Source organism: Mauremys mutica, chromosome 21 (genome assembly GCF_020497125.1).
Source record: "Mauremys mutica isolate MM-2020 ecotype Southern chromosome 21, ASM2049712v1, whole genome shotgun sequence".
Taxonomy (NCBI): domain Eukaryota; kingdom Metazoa; phylum Chordata; order Testudines; family Geoemydidae; genus Mauremys; species Mauremys mutica.
Window position 1 is genome coordinate 23,938,405 of NC_059092.1, and position 20,015 is coordinate 23,958,419.

At 48.1% G+C, this 20,015-nt stretch overlaps 1 protein-coding gene across 9 annotated transcripts in view; it reads left to right on the plus strand.

Annotated features, from left to right (window-relative positions):
* The window catches only part of HP1BP3 (heterochromatin protein 1 binding protein 3), an 87,528-nt gene that overhangs the window by 42,795 nt on the left and 24,718 nt on the right, over window positions 1-20,015 (plus strand). For all 9 annotated transcript variants that reach the window (XM_044995920.1, XM_044995918.1, XM_044995916.1 and 6 more), the window contains one exon: window positions 666-746. In XM_044995920.1, the coding sequence (XP_044851855.1) occupies window positions 666-746 (81 nt within the window). The remainder of the gene's footprint in view (window positions 1-665; window positions 747-20,015) is intronic.

The window sequence follows — 20,015 nt, forward strand, 5'->3', positions numbered from 1 at the left end:
CATTGCAACAGCTTGTGTTTTCACTGTAAGTTTAGCTGCCTCACCTTTGCATCAGCATGTCTTATTTAAAAGTATATTTTGTCCTGGCAACATTAGATTTCCAGCATCACAGGATCATCTGCTCAAGGCAAACAGGTTATGCTATTATAATTGCCTTTTGTTACCAACTAGCTCCTTAGTCTTACAGAAAGGTCAGTCCCTATTGTTTAAAATCACCATTGCCTCTGAGATTCAGTGTGCTGCTCTCTATAGCTAAGATAGAGGGCTCAAATCCAAGACTCTGAATTTGTGGCAGTCTACTGCCAGGATGCCTTCCAATCTAAGACTGTGTCTACACTGCACTTTTGTCAGTAAAATTTTTGTCAGTTGGGGTGGGGGGGAGGGGGAAATCCCTGACTGACAAAAGTTTTTACCAATGAAAAGCACCAGTGTGGAGAGCACTTTGTCAGTGTGAGATGCTCTCCTACCGACAAAGCTACCACCCCTCATTGAAGATGGTTTTATTTTGTTGGCAGGAGAGCTCTCCTGTATCACTGTAAGGTGCGCAGTGTAGAGGTAGTCTAATTCTTTGGCACAATATACTACAGCATCTCTCAACTGACCATTATTGAAAGTTAATTTATTGCTTACTGGGGAGTGAAATGAAAATTATTCTTTTAAAATAGGTGAAAGGAAAGGGAGCCTCTGGGAGTTTTGTGGTGGTCTCTAATGCAGGGAAAACTGTTCCGAAATCCAGAGACAGAAAGGTAAGATGTATCAGTTTTAATAATAAATATGGTCTCAAAGGCCTTTGAGGTGCCCAGCAAAATACGACAAATAACATATTGTACAAAATGCAGTATGGCCAAAAACCAGACCCCCCAACAGCTGCTCCTTCCCCTTCTTTCCCAAATATAATCAGTAAAACGTTCTCACAGTTAATTTTTTCCTCTAATAGAAATAATTTAATTGGTCTGTCTAGTCCTTAATGAGACATGGTAGGTTACATAATATCTCTTACTGGATCAACTTCTGTTGATGATGGAAGGTACAAGCTTTCAGGCTTCATAGAGCTCTTTTTCAGCTCTGGAAAAAGTAATTGGTGTCACAGCTAAATACCAGGTGGGGCAGATTGCTAAACATAAGGGGTTAACACATTGCAGGAAACCATTTAAAATGATTTTAGCAATAGTACCTCTACAGTCATAGGAAAAGAGGGTTAGTAGGTTACAAATTGTAATTAGCCATAAAACCAGTGTCTTTGAGTTAGTGTCTAACAGAGTTATGAATTTATGGTCCCAGGGCTGCCTTTTGAAGGTGGCGTGCAAGTTTCCTTTGAGGATGAGGACTGAAAAGTCAGATATGGATATTTGCAAAAAGTGTTCACCCACAAATGTATAGTATTTTTTTTTTCTTCCTCTGAGAGCTCATTTGAGAACGTAGTCGTTGTCTCACTTCACCCACATAGTTCTTGTAGGGACATTTGATGCACTGGCAGAGATACATCAGACATTGTGGTAGGTGCATGTAGGACATATGGATCTTGAAAGGTGTGTTCTCGGGGGTGTTGATGTCTGCAGGTTTTGCATTTGTCGTGATGGCAGAGTCTGGTGCTGCTTTGACTTGATGAGCTTGGTGAGTCTAGGAGGCTATTTAACGGTCACAAAAGGGGGTTTGGGTATTTTTGGTCCACGATGAAGCAAGTTTCCTTAGTATTTGGGTGCCCTGTTCCATGATGCTTTCGACGTCACTGGTGCAGTGTCTGGTGAAGGTTTTAAGTGAGTTTGAGTGTGTTTCCTGGACTTTCTCCTCAGAGTATATTCTATGGTATCTGAGTGCCTGGGTGTAGACAGAAGATTTCTTGGTGTGTCTGAGGTGGTTACTGGATCTGTGGAGGTAAGTGTGTGGTGATCTGTGGCTTTCTTGTGTATAGTTGGCTGTAGGGTTCCATTATTGAAGCTGATCGTGGTGTCCAGGAAGTTGATGCTGGTGTGAGAGTGTTCTAAAGAGAGTTTGATGTGTGGGTGGTGGCGTTGAAGTTGTGGTGGAAATCTATTGAGGGAGTTTAGGTTGTCTGTCCAGAGGATGAAAATATAATCGAATCTCAGGTATATCGTAGGTTTTGTGGTGCCTTTGTTGAGAAATTCTTCCTCAAGGTGGCCCAGGAAGAGATTAGCATATTGAAGAGCTGTCATAGTACTCATGGCTGTTCCCATGATTTGGATAGAGTGTTAAAATGTAAAGTTGTTATGGATAAGGATGAAATGAATGAGTTTTTTAAAGTTTTTGGTATGGCTATGTAAGTATTTTGTATTGTCTTAGATATTTGAGGGAGGCAGCGGTATGATGAGGGATGTTGATGTATAGGGATATGACATCTGGTGGCAAGGACGGTATTCTGAGAGAGGTTGTTAATGTTAGAGTTTCTGGAGTAAGTCAGTTATCCTTTAGGGAACTGGCCCTTGATGTGGTGAATAGCTTGAGGATGGGTTTCTGAGAGTCTTCATATTCCTTCAGTAAGAGTGCTGTGGGCAGATATGATGGGTCGTTCTGGGTTCCCTTGTTTATGTATCTTGGGATGTGTGTATAAGGTCCCTGGGTTATGTTTGTGGGGTATAAGGTTGTAGAGTTTCTCTTGGAGCTGTTTGTGGAAGGATTTGATGATCTCCTTTAATTTCTGTGTGAATTGTAATGCAGAGTGGTCTTTGAGTTCTCTGGTATCAGAGGGGTAGCCGTGTTAGTCTGGTTCTGTAAAAGCAGCAAAGAATCCTGTGGCACCTTATAGACTAACAGACGTTTTGCAGCATGAGCTTTCGTGGGTGAATACCCACTTCTTCGGATGCAAGTGGTGGAAATTTCCTGGGGCAGGTATATATAAGGAAGCAAGAAGCAAGCTAGAGATAACTAGGTTAGATCAATCAGGGAGGATGAGGCCCTGTTCTAGCAGTTGAAGTGTGAAAACCAAGGGAGGAGAAACTGGTTCTGTAATTGGCAAGCCATTCACAGTCTTTGTTTAGTCCTGAGCTGATGGTGTAAAATTTGCAGATGAACTGGAGCTCAGCAGTTTCTCTTTGAAGTCTGGTCCTAAAGTTTTTTTGCTGTAGGATGGCCACCTTAAGATCTGCTATTGTGTGGCCAGGGAGGTTGAAGTGTTCTCCTACAGGTTTTTGTATATTGCCATTCCTAATGTCTGATTTGTGTCCATTTATCCTTTTCCTTAGAGACTGTCCAGTTTGGCCGATGTACATAGCAGAGGGGCATTGCTGGCATATGATGGCATATATTACATTGGTGGAAGTGCAGGTGAATGAACTGGTGATGTTGTGGCTGATCTGGTTTGGTCCTGTGATGGTGTTGCTGGTGTAGATATGTGGGCAGAGTTGGCATCGAGGTTTGTTGCATGGATTGGTTCCTGAGCTAGAGTTACTATGGTGCGGTGTGCAGTTGCTGGTGAGAATATGCTTCAGGTTGTCTGTGGGCGAGAACTGGTCTGCCACCCAAGGCCTGTGAAAGTGTGGGATCATTGTCCAGGATGGGTTGTAGATCCCTGATGCGTTGTAGGGGTTTTAGCTGGGGACTGTATGTGATGGCCAGTGGAGTCCTGTTGGTTTCTTTCTTGGGTTTGTCTTCCAGTAGGAGGCTTCTGGGTACACGTCTGGCTCTGTTGATCTGTTTCCTTATTTCCTCGTGTGGGTACTGTAGTCTTGAGAATGCTTGGTGGAGATTTTCTAGGTGTTGGTCTCTGTCTGCGGGGTTAGAGCAGATACGGTTGTACCTCAGTGCTTGGCTGTAGACAATGGATCTTGTGGTGTGTCCGGGATGGAAGCTGGAGGCATGAAGGTAGGCATAGCGGTCGGTAGGTTTTCGGTATAGGGTGGTGTTGATGTGACCATCACTTATTTGCACCGTGGTGTCTAGGAAGTGGACCTCCCGTGTAGATTGGTCCAGGCTGAGGTTGATGGAGGGGTGGAAGCTGTTGAAATCATGGTGGAATTTTTCCAGAGTCTCCTTCCCATGGGTCCAGATGATGAAGATGTCATCGATGTAGCGTAGGTAGAGAAGGGGCGTGAGTGGACGGGAGCTGAGGAAGCGTTGTTCCAGGTCGGCCATAAAAATATTGGCATATTGTGGGGCCATACGGGTGCCCATAGCGGTGCCACTGATCTGGAGATATATATTGTCAGCAAATTTGAAATAGTTGTGTGTGAGGATAAAGCCACAGAGCTCAGCAACCAGGTGTGCTGTGGCATCATCAGGGATACTGTTCCTGACAGCTTGTATTCCATCAGTGTGTGGGATGTTTGTGTAGAGAGCCTCTACATCCATGGTGGCCAGGATGGTGTTTTCTGGACGGTCACCAATGCATTGTAGTTTCCTCAGGAAATCAGTGGTGTCACGGAAATAGCTGGGAGTGCTGGTAGCATAGGGTCTGAGTAGAGAGTCTACATATCCAGACAGTCCTTCAGTGAGAGTTCCAATGCCCGAGATGATGGGGCGTCCAGGATTTCCAGGTTTGTGGATCTTGGGTAGTAGATAGAATAACCCTGGTCAGGCCTCTAAGGGTATGTTGATTAGTTCTGGTGTTAGTGTAGGGAGTGTCCTGAGTAGATGGTGCAGTTTCTTGGTGTATTCCTCAGTGGGATCTGAGGGAAGTAGCCTGTAAAATTTAGTATTGGAGAGTTGTCTGGCGGCCTCCTTTTGGTAGTCAGACCTGTTCATGATGACAACAGCACCTCCTTTATCAGCCTCTTTGATTATAATGTCAGGATGGTTTCTGAGGCTGTGGATGGCATTGCGTTCTGCACGACTTAGGTTGTGAGGCAAGCGATGTTGTTTTTCCACAATTTCTGCCTGTGCACGTCGGCGGAAGCATTCAATGTATAGGTCCAGACTGTCATTTCGACCCTCAGGAGGAGTCCATGTGGAGTTCTTCTTCTTGTGCTGTTGGTGGGAGGGTAACTGTGTATCTGTGCGCTGTTCAGTGTTGTCCTGAAAGAATTCTTTGAGTCGGAGACGGCGAAAGTAGGCTTCCAGATCACCGGAGAACTGTATCATATTGGTGGGGGTGGCAGGGCAGAAAGAGAGTCCCCGAGATAGGACAGACTGTTCTTCTGGGCTGAGTGTGTGGTTGGATAGATTGACGATATTGCTGGGTGGGTTAGGGGTACCACGGTTGTGGCCCCATGTGGCAGGTAGGAGTTTAGACAGCTTACAGTCCTTTTTCCTTTGTAGAGAGGTGAAGTGAGTAATGTAGATCTCCTGTCTTATTTTAGTGAAGTCCGTTTGTATGGAAGTTTGGTTATTGATGAGAGTCTCCAGGTTGGAGAGCTCTTTTTTGATGTTTTCCTGTTTGCTGTATAGGATGCTGATCAGGTGGTTCCTCAGTTTCTTCGATAGAGTATGGCATAATCTCTCACTGTGGTCTGTGTAGTATGTAGATAGTAGTGGATTTTTTACCTTTAGTCCATTAGGTATGATGTCCATCCGTTTGCATTTGGAAAGGAAGATGATATTCTGAGAGAGGTTGTTAATGTTAGAGTTTCTGGAGTAAGTCAGTTATCCTTTAGGGAACTGGTCCTTTATGTGGTGAGTAGCTTGAGGATGGGTTTCTGAGAGTCTTCATATTCCTTCAGTAAGAGTGCTGTGGGCAGATATGATGGGTCGTTCTGGGTTCCCTTGTTTATGTATCTTGGGATGTGTGTATAAGGTCCCTGGGTTATGTTTGTGGGGTATAAGGTTGTAGAGTTTCTCTTGGAGCTGTTTGTGGAAGGATTTGATGATCTCCTTTAATTTCTGTGTGAATTGTAATGCAGAGTGGTCTTTGAATTCTCTGGTATCAGAGGGGTAGCCGTGTTAGTCTGGTTCTGTAAAAGCAGCAAAGAATCCTGTGGCACCTTATAGACTAACAGACGTTTTGCAGCATGAGCTTTCGTGGGTGAATACCCACTTCTTTGGATGCAAGTGGTGGAAATTTCCTGGGGCAGGTATATATAAGCAAGCAAGAAGCAAGCTAGAGATAACGAGGTTAGATCAATCAGGGAGGATGAGGCCCTGTTCTAGCAGTTGAAGTGTGAAAACCAAGGGAGGAGAAACTGGTTCTGTAATTGGCAAGCCATTCACAGTCTTTGTTTAGTCCTGAGCTGATGGTGTCAAAATTCTCTGTAGTAGGTAGTTTGGAGAGTTTTTGGCTGGTCGTCTTCTCATAGTCATCACAGTTGTTAGTGGACAGACATCAACCTAAAATCACCATAGAGAGGCTGAAGAGTGAATGGCCATGAGAACTGGGCTTCTCTCCTTACTCTTAGAGGTGGATCCCTCCCAGGGCTGTGTGAGGGGAACCTTGCTTCTGTGGGATAAATGGAGGACTTTCAGTCTCCAGGGCTGACAGATTGGACCCCTTACATCAACAGTGAGGAAGAAAGGGAATACAAATGTCTTAGTTCTCCTGAAAGGAGGCCAGAGATGCAATGTGATGTATATTGCATTATGTCCAAAAATCAGGTATAGTTCTTGAGCTCAGATGCCCTTGCTAATAGTAGTTCCATCTTTGCTTTCCCTCTCCATCCTTGCTGTGGTAATGGCTGTGCAGCATTTATGCTTTAGGTGCCAACTAAGTGATATCCAATCTACAAAAATGGGATATCCATTGATGTCCCAGACTTGAGTCCAGATATTTTTAAAGGTGGTATTACACTGAGTATTTGAAGATATTGAAGCTTACTTCCTGTCTACCAAAGAAACCAAGAGACCTAGGAAGCCTAATGATGGTGATATTTATGGGAACTTAAGGTGTGAGAAGGAACCTACTGCAGAGTTGTTTCTTTTTTTAAATAAAGCTTTGTTGCTGCATTAAAGGCTACTGCAGCTGATCCATGCTAATATGTTGCTTCATGTCCTTGCAGAGCATTGAAGCAAATCAGTATTTCTCATCGTTGTTTGATTTCTTCATGTAGGATAACTTAGCCTGCTGCAGCAGCAATTAATAATCTAATTAAAAACAAGTAGCTAGCAACCTGAACTGTTGTGAAAACTGTCTGGATGTGCAGTTCTTACACGTGAATAACTAGTCACAAATCTACTGCATTTTCTTCCCTTTGATTCTTCACCAGGATATTTTTGTGTAAAGAGCAGAGCTCCCCTTTCTAATCATCCATCTCCTACTACTGTGGAACTGATAGGGAAACCAGCGTGTGAAGGCTTGATTAAAAGGAACACCGACTTAAAAATTACACTCCAGTCTTTTTTGCTCCTACAGATTAATAGAACTGATGCAGAATGCATGGGGGAACCTTACCTTTTCAGTTTTGCTTTTGTGCATTTGATGATGATGTAAAGTCAGATTCACATAAGCAGATAAAAACTTTCACACAGCAATTAGGAATGGGAGAAGAGACATTACATGATAAAAAGAAAGATGTGACTAAACCCACATGTGGTCAAGAGCATTCAGGGCAGGTGTATTAACTCCGTTATTTAAGGTTGGGATTGTAAGTGCCCAGCTCCATTAGGCTCCTTTGAAAATCCCAGACAAATTTCATGTAGACAATTTCCCTTTAACTTGTTGATGCAACATTAAGTTTGAAAAGCTGCCTTATTGTAACTTTGTTTTATTAAATATGTAGCCAGGTTCTTCAAGTGCTGATCCCTATTCATTGTGAGTGTGCACACTCTCTGTGTACCTGGTACTGGAAATTCTTCAATACCGGTGTCCGTTGGTCCATGCTTGCACTCTGCGCCTCTTTGTGCCCCCAACCAAGAACATAAGGAGTAGTGCGGATCGACAGCCCCTCCAGTTCCTTTTCTACAACTTGTGGTCTGTGATGGAACCCTCCTATGTCCGATTCTGCTCTTCAGTGCTCTGCTTCGTCAAACCTGTAAATATTGTAAATAGTTGTTCAAAGTTTTAAATAGCTTGAGTTTTGGGTACCTATTATGCCCAAAGTTCCAGGCTTCAAGCCTTGCCTGGCTAGCCTTGAGGTCTTCCTACTGAGCAACCCACATGAGAGCTGCCTGTATTACCTCGGGGAAGCACACATCCCTTCAGAGTGTGGCATCTGCCACACTTCTCCCTGTGTACCAGGCAATCTCACTAATTCAGGCTCTGGAGCTCTCCATGAGGCCCTGTTCAGAACCTGGGCCCTCCTACTCCCCAACTACCTATTCAGAGCCTCCGGGCAACACCCTTCCAGTGTCTTGTCCCAACAGATGGGAGGCCTCGAGAAATGGACTATGAAGCAGAAGCATGAGGAAGGCAAGGGTCAACAACCTCACAAGAAGAGGGACAAATCTCCCCATAAATTCTCTAAAAATGGGTCTCCTTTGCCTCTTCCTCCTGCTAGACTCTGTGCCCCAGAACAGGTGCACCTGGACTATAGGAAGATTACATTCACGGTATTGGGAGCTTCCAGAGTGCTGAAACCTTGCAGTGAAAGGGCAGTAACAACTCGTGCACTATGTAGAGACAGAAGGGATCATTCTCTCTCTGCACTGGTGGTATTGGCCCTGCATAAGTCCTACACTTCTAAGGTGAGATGGACAGTTCAGGTCAAGCCCAAGATACCTGGCAGGCTGGACCTCGATATGCCCTCTTCTAGGATCTAGCTATCTATACAGATCTGGAATCCTCAGTCATTCTTAGATCCAATCCTGCTATAGGATGTCCTGACTCAGTCAGGCCAACATCCACCAATAGCTTGCCCCAGCTGTGAATTGGAAGCTCCAGTGCAGTCATGTGCTCCTCATCTACTCTTGTTCCTGATAGGTCCAGATAGGATCTCGCGGTACCTTTGGCTCCAGTCTTGGAGCATGACATAAAAATGGCCATACTGGGTCAGACCAGTGGTCTGTCTAGCCCAGTATCCTGTCTCCCAATAGTGGCTGGTGCCAGATGATTCAGAGAGAATTAATAAAACAGGGCATTTATCAAGTGATCCATCTCCTGTCATCCAGTCCCAGCTTCTAGCAGTCAGAGGTTTAGGGACATCTAGAATATGAGGTTGTCCCTGACCATCATGGCTAATAGGAGAATGATAGGAGAATGTGAAGTAAATAGGGTAAAGACTAAACAATAATAATCTTGCTTCTGGCCTTGCTTTTAGTTTAAACAGTCTGAATAAGCAAGCAAAAGAATGTAAGTGAAAGCACAAGGCTATACTCCCCTTCTTCTTCTCCCCCCCCCCACCCCCCCAAGCTGGTAGCCTTACCTTTCAGTAACAAGAGAAGATAAGGGGGCTAATCAGTTGCTATGGTAACCAAGCAGCTGGAGGAGTAGGGAAGGTGTAAGGAGGAGATGCAAAGTCTGCAAGAAAGTGATGATGGCCAAAAGTAACCTCGCTCCTTACCCCTCCCATCAGGTACATAAGAGGTGGTCTCATCGCCCCTAGACACAAGACCCTCCCAAAACAGAACATGACTGTATATTAGAAGGGGTGGTATCGGGGAGGGGCACTACAAGTATAATTAAGTTTACCAGTGGGGCAGAAGCAAATTCCATTCCCTCTCTACACTCTCCCTTAACCCGTATGACTGGAATTGGTTCTCATTCCTCTTCCCCCTTCATTAAATCACAGGTGGGTATTCAGTGAGTGGTTACACCTCTGTCCTGGGTTATTAAACATCATCCCATTCGCATCCACAGGTACCATCTACCTTTCCACATTTTAGCGTTGTTGATTTCTCTCCATTCCACCATCCTTTGCATTTTGTTTCTGTAAAACAAATAACATCGTTGTTTCCTGTTTCTCATCTTTTGTGTGCTTGTACCTCTTTATTTGTGTACAATGAACCCACTCCTGTTGCCAGTAATAGTAAACTGGGTCCTAATTGGTTAAGGACCAGGTAAGGGCCCTTCCATTCATGGATGATGGTGTCCTCGAATCATAGAAGATTAGGGCTAGAAGAGACTTCAGGAGGTCAACTAGTCCAACCCCCTGCTCAAAATAGGACCAACCCCATCTAAATCATCCTAGCCAGGGTTTTGTCAAGATGGGAATCTGGTATATCACTCAGTCACCCACTGCGATATATTGTTTTCTCTTGGTAGATTATACCATGTTTTGACTTTCGCTGCTCCTTGCTCATTTTGCCAGGCCACTACCCTCTCTGGTTAATTAGGCTTAAAACCCATTATTGTGTTAATCCATGTGTAGTAATCTCTCCAGGTACTGGAGTAAGCACAATTTCCCACTGTTCCATTGGCCTTCCCATAAGAGCTTTGGGGGGAGGAGGGGAAGAATCCTGTACCTTTTTGATTCTCGGGCCCTTATTCTCTTTAGAACAAAGGGTAACAATTGTGACCAATTTTTCCCTCCTTTTTCTACCCCCCTTCTCAATTCACTTTTAATAGTGCGGTTCATGCGTTCTACCTGTCCCACAGCCTGCGGGTGATAAGCAATATGGAACAGCTGTGTGATTCCGGTGAGTGCTGTGAGCTCCCCCATCAGATCTGATTGGAAAGTGGCTCCTTGGTCAGAGTCAATTATTTTTGGAACCCCCCCAACAAGTAAATACCTTATTGACCAGATTTTTAGCTGTCACCTTGGCAGTTTGGTATCCTGTTGGGAATGCCTCCACCCACCTGCTAAAAGCATCTACCACCACCAGCATAAATTGATTTTGTTTTTGTTTCTCTCTTTTCCGCGCCCCCCCCCCGCATTTAATGGCAGAGGTCCTACATAATCTATCTGTATCCTTTCCCAAGGTCCCCACGGGACTTGTCTCATTAAGCTTCCCGCCAACCACCATGTGAGCCTGTGACAAACACCCACCAGGTATCAGAGGAGTAGCCGTGTCAGTCTGGATCTGTAAAAGCAGCAAAGAGTCCTGTGGCACCTTATAGACTGACACACACATCCCACATTGTCGCACTCTACTGTCTTAGCTGCCTCCAGAAAATATTTTGATGCGATACATGAGGGCATCTACCAGTCTCTGCGCTGCTCACTATCACCACTTTTGGTGGCTGTCTCCCAGTTCTCTTGCATTATCACAGTGGACAAATGGGTCCTGGATGCTATCAAACGGCTACACACTAGAGTTGCTCTCTCCCCATCCCAGTCCCTTTTCAGGGACCCGTCTCATTAGAGGATTCTCAAAATAGAGCCCATACCACCCTCTCATGTAGGGAAGGGCTTTTTGCTCAAGGTACTTCTCACTCCTAAAAGAAGGGGGGCTGGAGGCCCATGCTATACCTCAGGCAGTTGAATGTCTTCATACAGTACTCAAAGTTCAGGATGATCACCCTGGCCTCTGATACTCTCCCTCAATGGAGGTGACTGGTTTACGGCCCTTGATTTGAAAGAGGCATAGTTTCATTTGGACAGTCCCCTTTCCTCCTCCCCCCCCCCCCCCCCAAAAAAAAGTTCCTCTTGATGGCCCCGAGGGTCTTTACAAAAGTGCTTGTAGTGGTAGCCAAGGCAGACCAACATTTTCCTACCTGGATGATTGGCTGCTCGTGAGTTGGTCATGTCAAGAAATGTAAGCAGCAGCCCCTGCTGCACTTCAGCTCCTTCATTCCTGGGATTCCAGCTAAATGTATACAAGTCAACTTTAACGCCCACGCAAATCATATAATTAGTTGGGATGGTTCTGAACTCGTTCATAGCAATGGCCTACTTACCTCAAGACTGATTCCTTGCCATGAGGGATCTCATTGCCCGGCTTTGTCTCAGTCCTCAGACTACAGTATGATCCTGCTTGGTCCTGTTAGGTGCACACTGCCATGTGGCTTATGTCACCCTGTTTGCACGGCTGCACCTGCAGTGCCTCCAAACATGGCTAAGGATAGTCTGTGTCCCAGTTAAAGTTTCTCTTCTATGGAATGTGCTGATGTCACTCACCTGGTGGGAGAGCAGAGACATGGTTTTACGTGGGAGTCCCCTTTGTTCCCGTGCCACTTACAAAGAGTACATCTCTATGACCAGACAGCCCACAACTCCTTGTCCCCCAAAAAATCCAGGCTGCATATCAACCTACTTGAGCTTCAGCCAATTCACAAAGCCTGTAAGATGTTTCTGCCCATTATCCAGTCTCCATACATCCAAGCCAAGTCAGACAATATGAACACAGCCTAACATATAAACAGGGAGAAGCCAGATCCACCCCATTCTGCAGAGAGGCAATCCAACTTTGGAATTGGTGCCTGAGGCCACCAGATCACCCTCTCAGCAGTACACATTCCAGCAATAATCAACTCCCTCTGCAGACACTTCTAGGTGGATCACGAGTAGGAACTCCTACCTGTTGATAGTGTAGCGCATTTTTCAGCAATGAGAAGTTCCTATCTTAGGATCTCTTTTCGACCCAGCGGAACAAGAAGTGTCTGTCACACTGCTCCCAGGCTGCCCAGGACCTCAGCTCCAGAGGGGATGCCTTCCTGGTACAATGGTCAGACCCGTTGATGTATGCCTTTGCTCCACCCCCCTGATACCTCGTGCACTTGGGGAAAATCAAGCTTGTTGGGGTAACAGTGATCCTGACTGACAGCCCCCTAGTGACTGAGGCAGTTCTGGTTCACCACCATCCTAAAGCTAGCTTCCCATCCATGTGTCCACCTACAACCATTCCTGGGCCTGCTGTCCTAGAATATGGGCAGGACAAACCACCCCGACCCAGCTTCCCTGCATCTGGCAGTGTGGTTTTTGGATGGACAACAAGCATAGAGAGGGCGTGTTCTCAGAATGTTCAATCCATCCTAAACAACAACAGCAGGAGACCCTCTCAGTGGAATAGCATTTACACTGAAGTGGATACGATTCTCCCTTTGGTTCTGGAGTACCACTTACATCCTGAGGTATCGGGAATACCCCTCGTACTGGAATATTCTCTCTCACTGAAGAAGTCAGGCTTGTCTATCTACTCCCTATGTGTCCCACACAGTAGCTCTCAGTGTTTTCTATGCCCTGGTGAAGGGGTGCTCAGTCTTTACCCATCCTACCAGGGCCAGCTTTAGGAAGTGCGGGGCCCAATTCGAACATTTTTGGCAGGGCCTCGGCAGGGATGACTTAAAAAAACAAACAAACAAAAAACCTGTAAAAAAAAAAAAAAAAAGCCTTTCATTTCTTAGCAACGGTTTCCCTATAAAAAGTTCTGATTTAAGGGATGTGCCACAGTATGTATTATTTGTACCAATAGGGTTACCATACGTCCGTATTTTCCCGGGCGGCGATTTAAGAACCAAAAAGCCTGACGTGTCCAGGAAAACATGGATGTATGTTAACCCTACCTAAAGTTCTTTTTAAAAAAGATGGGCCTGAACTAGAAATGAGCTCTGTTTCACATGTGTGGGTCCCCGCCACTCCTTGGGAGTGTGCTCGGGTGACCAGATGTGACCAGATTTTATAGAGACAGTCCCGATATTTTGGGTCTTTTTTCTTATATAGGATCCTATTACTCCCGTCCCGATTTTTCACACTTGCTGTCTGGTCACCCTAGGGTGTGCACATGTGTGGGTCCCAGCTGCTCCCTGCCCCGTTGAAGCAGGTGTGCAGGGTTACTGCCCTGGGAACTGCAGGGCACCAGTGGACATGGGGCTTGCTGGAGGCAGGGCAGGGGCTGACTGGAGGTAGGGGCTGGCTGCAGGCAGAGCAAGGGGTGCGGGGCTGGACTGGCTGGCTTCAGGCAGGGCTGCAGGGGGCTGCAGCATGGGTTGGCAGGGCTGGAGACAGGAGTGCGGGACTGGCTGGCTTCAGGCAGGGGGGTGCGGCAGGGGTTGGTTGCAGGCAGGGGTGTGTGTGGGGCTTGCTGGCTTCGGGCAGGACCGCAGTGGGGTGCAGCAGGGGTTGGCTGAAGACAGGGCAGGGTGTGTGGCAGGGGCTGGCTGCAGGCAGGAGGTACGGGGCTGGCTGCAGGCAGGGGCTGGCAGTGGCAGGGCAGAGAGTGCAGGGCTGGTGCGGGCAGGGCAGGGGTTGTGGGGCTGGCTGGAGACGGGCTGGCTGCGGGCAGGGCAGGGGATGCGGAGCTGGCTGGAGATGGGCTGGTGTGGGCAGGGCAGGGGGTGCGGGGCTGGTGCAGGCAGGGGTGCAGCAGGGGCTGGCTGTGGCTGAGGGTGTGGGTACAAGGGGTACAGCCCACTCTGTACAGTAAGTGCCCCCTCCTTCTCCCTCCCCCACTGGGGTAGCAGCAACAACAGCAGCCCTGGGGCTCAGGGGCTATTTAAAGGGCCCAGGGCTCCCCTGCTTCTACCGCCCCGGCCCTTTAAATAGCCGCGGGAGCCCTGGGAAGCGGTGGGGCTCTGGGGGCTATTTAAAGGACTGGGGCGGCAGAGGCAGCTGGAGCACCCCACCCCAGGGCCCGCTGGGAGCCCCAGGCCCTTTAAATTGCCCCCTGGGGAAGCCGGGCCACCCCGGTACCGCGCACTGGCTCTTGCCGCTACGCCATACCGGGGCTTGGGCGCAGAGTCCTCTTAGGGACGGGGCCTGATTCTGGGGAATCGGTGAAATCGGCCTAAAGCCGGCTCTGCATCCTACTACTGTGAAATTCCTGAAGGGTAATATAAGGACAGTCCCATCCTATCCCCCACTCCCCTTCCCCCTCCAGTTTCAAAACCTGTCCCTGCCAGGGCGCTGAAGCTTGTCCTTTCGGCTCTTATGAGACCACCATTTGAACCCTTGGTCTTCTGCTGTCTCCTCCATCTTTCTTTGAAAAGTTGCCTCCTTGACAGCAATTACCTTGGCTAGAAGGGGAGAGAAGGTTGGGGTCCTTATGGCACACCTACCTCATACAGTTTTTCATAAAGACAAGGTTCTTCGAGTGCTTGCTCATGTTCATTCCATTGTAGGCATGTGTGCTTGCCACATGCACCAGTGCCAGAAGTTTTTCCTTCAGTAGTATCCGTAGGGGACCGGCTCTGGTGTCCTCTAGAGTGGTGCGTGTATGCTGCTATAAGGGGCACCGCTGGCTTCCCCCGCCCCCTTCAGTTCTTTTTTAACCGCCAGTGATGGTGCTGGAATATTCCCTTGCTGCAGCAAGCTTTACCTTGTTACACAGTTACAGTGTTCCTATTTGTGATTATACTGTATATAGTTGTTAGTGTTTTTCAGTTTAGTTTTTAATAGTTCCCTTAATGTTTAGTGTAGAAATAGTCCCCTACTGGACTTAGCCTAGGGATGGGATATGCCCCAGTCCCCAGACTTCGAGCCTTCTGACTGCTACAAAAAACCTCTGCCTGTCAGTGATCCCTACCAAAGCTGTCTGAAGTGCTTGAGGGAAATCCACGTAAATGACAAGTGTTGCATCTGTAAAAGTTTCATGCTGCGCACCAAAAAGGAGCAGGACATTCGGCTTCAAGCACTATGGAGTTGTCCCCTGCACTAGCCTCCGAGCTGGCCAGATTGGACTCCACCCTGAGCACTGCCATGTCAGTGCAGTGTGTGCCACCAACCTCTGGGACCTCCCCATTCCCAGCGCCGGATAAGAATCAGAAAAAGCTTGGGAGAGAGCAGTATCATCTATCACGCAAGAGGAAGAAGAGAGCCGGAGGTGAGCAAAGACCTTGGCGAGGCAACTCACCCCCTCCAGCCTGTAGCCAGGCTCTAGTGTCCACAGAGCTATCGAGCTTCCTCTGAGACCTGCCTGCCACGCCAGGAAACGGCCCTTACACCTTCCAGGCTGCTTCAGCCTTCTGTTGCCGCTGACGCCTGCCAGTGAGGTTGCCCGTTCTAGGGGCAAAACCACCATGGGGCCTTTTTAGCGATCTCTGACTCCGCAGCACCGATCCCTGGCGGCATCCTGCCAGCAGTCTCCAGAGCAACGCCGCCGGCCCTCCAATATGAGTGGATTATCTGCCAGAGTTCCCGGCTCCACTCCCTGGACTCTAGGTGCCGCTGTCTGGGATCCCAATGTTGATCACCAGCTGTCTGGCAGAGACCGACAGAGGTGAGTTGCCAGTCCCCAGAGGCCCAGCACTGGTCCCCTGAGCATCTGCATCACCCTCCGTACTCGCAGCGCCGGTCTCCGGAGTCTCGTCACTAATCTCCAGATTGTCGATACAGGTCTCCAGAGGCCCATCGCTGATCTCTGGAATAGAGACGAAGGTCTCCTTGCTCCTGGTCAATAGAGAGGCACCACTCTCGGAGTGCGAGGCATTGATTGCTGCATTGCCCTCACTAATCTGCCATCACCGGAGACACGGCACCAAGTGTCAACATCCCAGCACTGGTGCCCAAGAGAAGAATGTGGGGACAGCCAGCATGAAAAGTGCAGACAGGCGGAAGCAGTACCTCCTTGGTCCTGGAGACAAGTTTCTTCCTCCTCAAGCTGGGAAAGCAAGGAAGGTGCATTGCCTGTGGGCCAAATCACGCACCGGAGGCGTCAGGATTCCCCTGGTACCGCCTGGCCTCTGAGGCAGTGGCCAGCTCCGAGTTCTGGAACCCCTTCATCAAGAGCTATTTAAAAGGGTGGCAGTGAACTTGGGGCTAGGGGCCAAGGAGTTGTTGGAACCCTTCACCCTATTCAACATTTTGAGTGCAGCTGCCCGCTCTTAAGATGGCCTTACCCGTCTACAAGGGAGTGGTAAAACTGATCAAGGCCTTGTGGCAAACTCCCTCCTCCCTTTTCCCCATCTCCAAGCAGGTGGAGAAGAAATATTATGTCTCCAGCCAAGGGCTTTGAATACCTTTATACCCACTCCTCCCCAAGCTCGCTGGTCATATCCACGGCCAATGAGCGCGACAGACAAGGGCAACTGGGTTCGACCCCTAAGAACAAAGAGACGAAGAAGCTCAATCTCTTGGGCAGAAAATTTTTATTCAATGACCAGCTTCCAATTGAGAGTGGCCAATCACCAGGCCCTACTTGGCCACAATGATGATAACATTATAATGTTTTATAAACATTAATAAAATGTTTTGATTGAACCAACATGTATAAGGTAATGGGCAATAACTAGCCACGTCGGGGGAAGTAACTGTGTCAGAGGGACTGTACGTAACTTGTTTGTATCAGGGTATAAAAATGTATCTCAGAGGGAGTGTGTCTCGCCTAGGGAGGAATGGAAAGTCCTGCCGTTCAATGAGCTAGTCCATTGTTACGGGCACACATATATTAGTGGTCCAATAGAGTCTATGGGATACTAGTACCGTGCTTTGTCGACCATAAACCTAGCCTGGTGCTTTCGTACCTTGATGGATTTTGTGATCATTGGGCGGTTTGCTCAAGGTCTGCTGTGCCAGCTCTCTGCACAGAGCTGGGGCAACACCCAGGGAGAACACAGAGAAAAAACACACATGCAGCTGAACATCTAACCACATTGGTGAACCATGATCACTGACTTGGTAAGTAAGCAAGCTGTCTTCTGTAGGAATTGCGATCTAACATAACAATAAAAACAAAGCTAGAAAAAATCCCTTATCCCCTGCCCGCAAATCCCCACAAAGTTGGATGAAATTTGGACCCGCTGGATTACCAGCAGGAGAGGCCCATATGAATTTTAAAAAGACAAGGGCAAGGCAGTGGCGAGGACTGCCCTCCAAGCTGCCTCGGACGTGGTGGACTCTGCAGCCAGGACTATGGCTTCAGCCATTTCCATGAAGAGCATGTCTTGGCTGCAATCGTCTGGGGTGTTGGTGAAAGTAAAGGAGTCAATCCAGGACCTCCTCTTCAATGGCCTGGCACTGTTTTTGGAGCAGACCATGGATTTTTATGGCCTGAAAGATTCTAGGGCTACTTTGCACTCCACCAGCTGCGTAACAAACAGGTATTTTGAGGGTGTGGTCGAGGGTGACCTTCCAACCGGTATCTTGGATCGAACACCCCTTTTGTTTTCTAACTGTTTATTGCCCTACCTCCCTGCTTGGACTTCTGTAACATCAGACCAGTGGGTGCTCAGCACTGTGGCAGGGGGGTATACCCGCCAATTCCTTTCTATCCCTTCCCCCGCCCCACCCCCACTCCCCGTCCCTCTTCAGGGACCCTACTCATGAGCATCTGCTCGCTCAGGAGTTGCAAGGCCTCCTGTGGGTGGGGGCTGTGAAGGAAGTTCCACAGCATTTGAGAGAGAAAGGGTTTTACTCATTCAAACTTTCTATTTTATGCCCCATCCTCAACCTGCAAAGCCTCAACAAGTATCTCAAGAAGTTGAAGTTCAGCACGGTCTCCCTGGCCTCCATCATTCCCTCCCTGGATCCGGGAGACTGGTACACTGCCCTCAGTCTGAAAGATGCTTGCTTTCATATTTCAATATTTCACAGCCACAGAAGGTTCCTACAATTTGTCATCGGGAACACCCACTACGAGTTCGCAGTGCTCCCATTTGGCCTAGCGATGGCACCAAGGATATTTACAAAGTGCATGGCAGTAGTCTCAGCCTACCTCAGATGTCAGGGTATCCAGATCTACCCGTACCTTGATGATTGGCTCATCAAGGGCCGCTCCAGGAACCATGTCCAATGCAGTTTCATGACACTGCAAGCCACCTGTCAAGCACTGGGCCTGTTGATAAACAAAATTGAACATTGGTACTGGTGCACAGGATAGAGTTTATCAACGTGGTTCTTAACTACCTAAGCCAGAGCATTCCTGCCGGAAGCCAGATTCAGGGCAATGTAAGATCTGATCGCCCAGGTCACTGCCCACCTGCTCACCACAGCCCGAGTCTGTCTCAGGCAATTAGGGCACATGGTTGCATGCACTTATGTTGTCCAGCACACGAGACTCTGGCTCCAACCTCTCCAGATGTGGCTGGCATCTGTCTGCTCCTTGGCCAGACCTCAACTGGACAAACTTCTCACGGTCCTGCCGCGAATACTCACCTCGCAGCAGTGGTGGTGCAAACCGACTCCGGTGTTGGAAGGTGTGCCATTTGTGAATCCACGGCCCACGTTGTCCCTGATTTCAGATGCATCCAACCTCGGTTGGGGAGCGCACCTCGGTACACTCAGAACTTAGGGGCTATAGTCTCTGCACATAAACATCAGAAAGCTCGGGGCCATCCACCTGGCTTGCGAATTGTTCCTTCCCTGTCTGTCCAGTTGTGTAGTGCAGGTGCTGACAGACAATATTGCCTCTGTGTTCTGTCAACAGACAGGGAGGAGCTCAATCGTCAGCCTTTTGTCAGGAAGCTCTTCCTCTGTGAGACTTCTGTATCCAGCATGCTACCCACTTGGAAGCCTCACACCTCCCGGGTGTCCGGAACATGCTGGCGGATCGCCTCAACAGGTCCTTCTTCTCTCACCTTGAGTGGTCCCTCCATTTGGAGGTCGTCAGGATGCTCTTCCAGAAGTGGGGAGCTCCCCAAGTGGACCTGTTCTCCACCAGACAAAACAGAAAATGTCACCAGTTCTGCTCTTTGCAAGGTCTTGACAGTGGCTCGCTATCCAATGCCTTCCTCCTGTCGTGGTCAGGTGACCTGATGTATGCCTTCCCACCAGTCCCACTGATCGGCCCATGGCCCTCTTGAAGATCAAGAGAGACAAGGCATGAATCATTATGATCATCCCGGCTTGACCACGCCAGCATTGGTTCAGCACGCTCATGGCCTTAGCAGTGGCAGCCCCGTGGGCACTTCCCAGCTGCCCAGACCTGCTCTCTCACAATCACTGACCATTACTGCACCCAAACCTCACCTCTCTCCACCTTGCAGCGTGGTTGCTGAGTGGCTGAATCCCAAGAAGCAAGTCTGCTCTAGTCAGGAGTAGAAGGTCCTCTTGGAAAGCTGAAAACCCTCTACCAGGGCGACATACCTGGCAAAGTGGAAGTGCTTTTTCTGCTGGGCATTGGAATGGAATAGCTCTCTAATCCAATCATCTCTACAATCCATCCTAAATTATCTGCTTCACTTAAAGCACCAGGGCCTGCCTTGTTTATCGATGATATGGCCACTAAGCGTACCTTCAGCCTTCCACCCTCGTGTCCAGGGTAGATCAGTATTCTCACATGAGATGATGATGATCAGGTTCCTGAAAGGCTTATTCCAGACCCAGTTCCCCAGTGGGATTTTAACCCAATTGTCTCTAGACTCACTGGCTGTCCCTTCGAACCTCTGGCTTCCTGCTCCTTTTCACATTTGTCATGGAAGGTTGTGTTCCTTGTAGCTATTACCT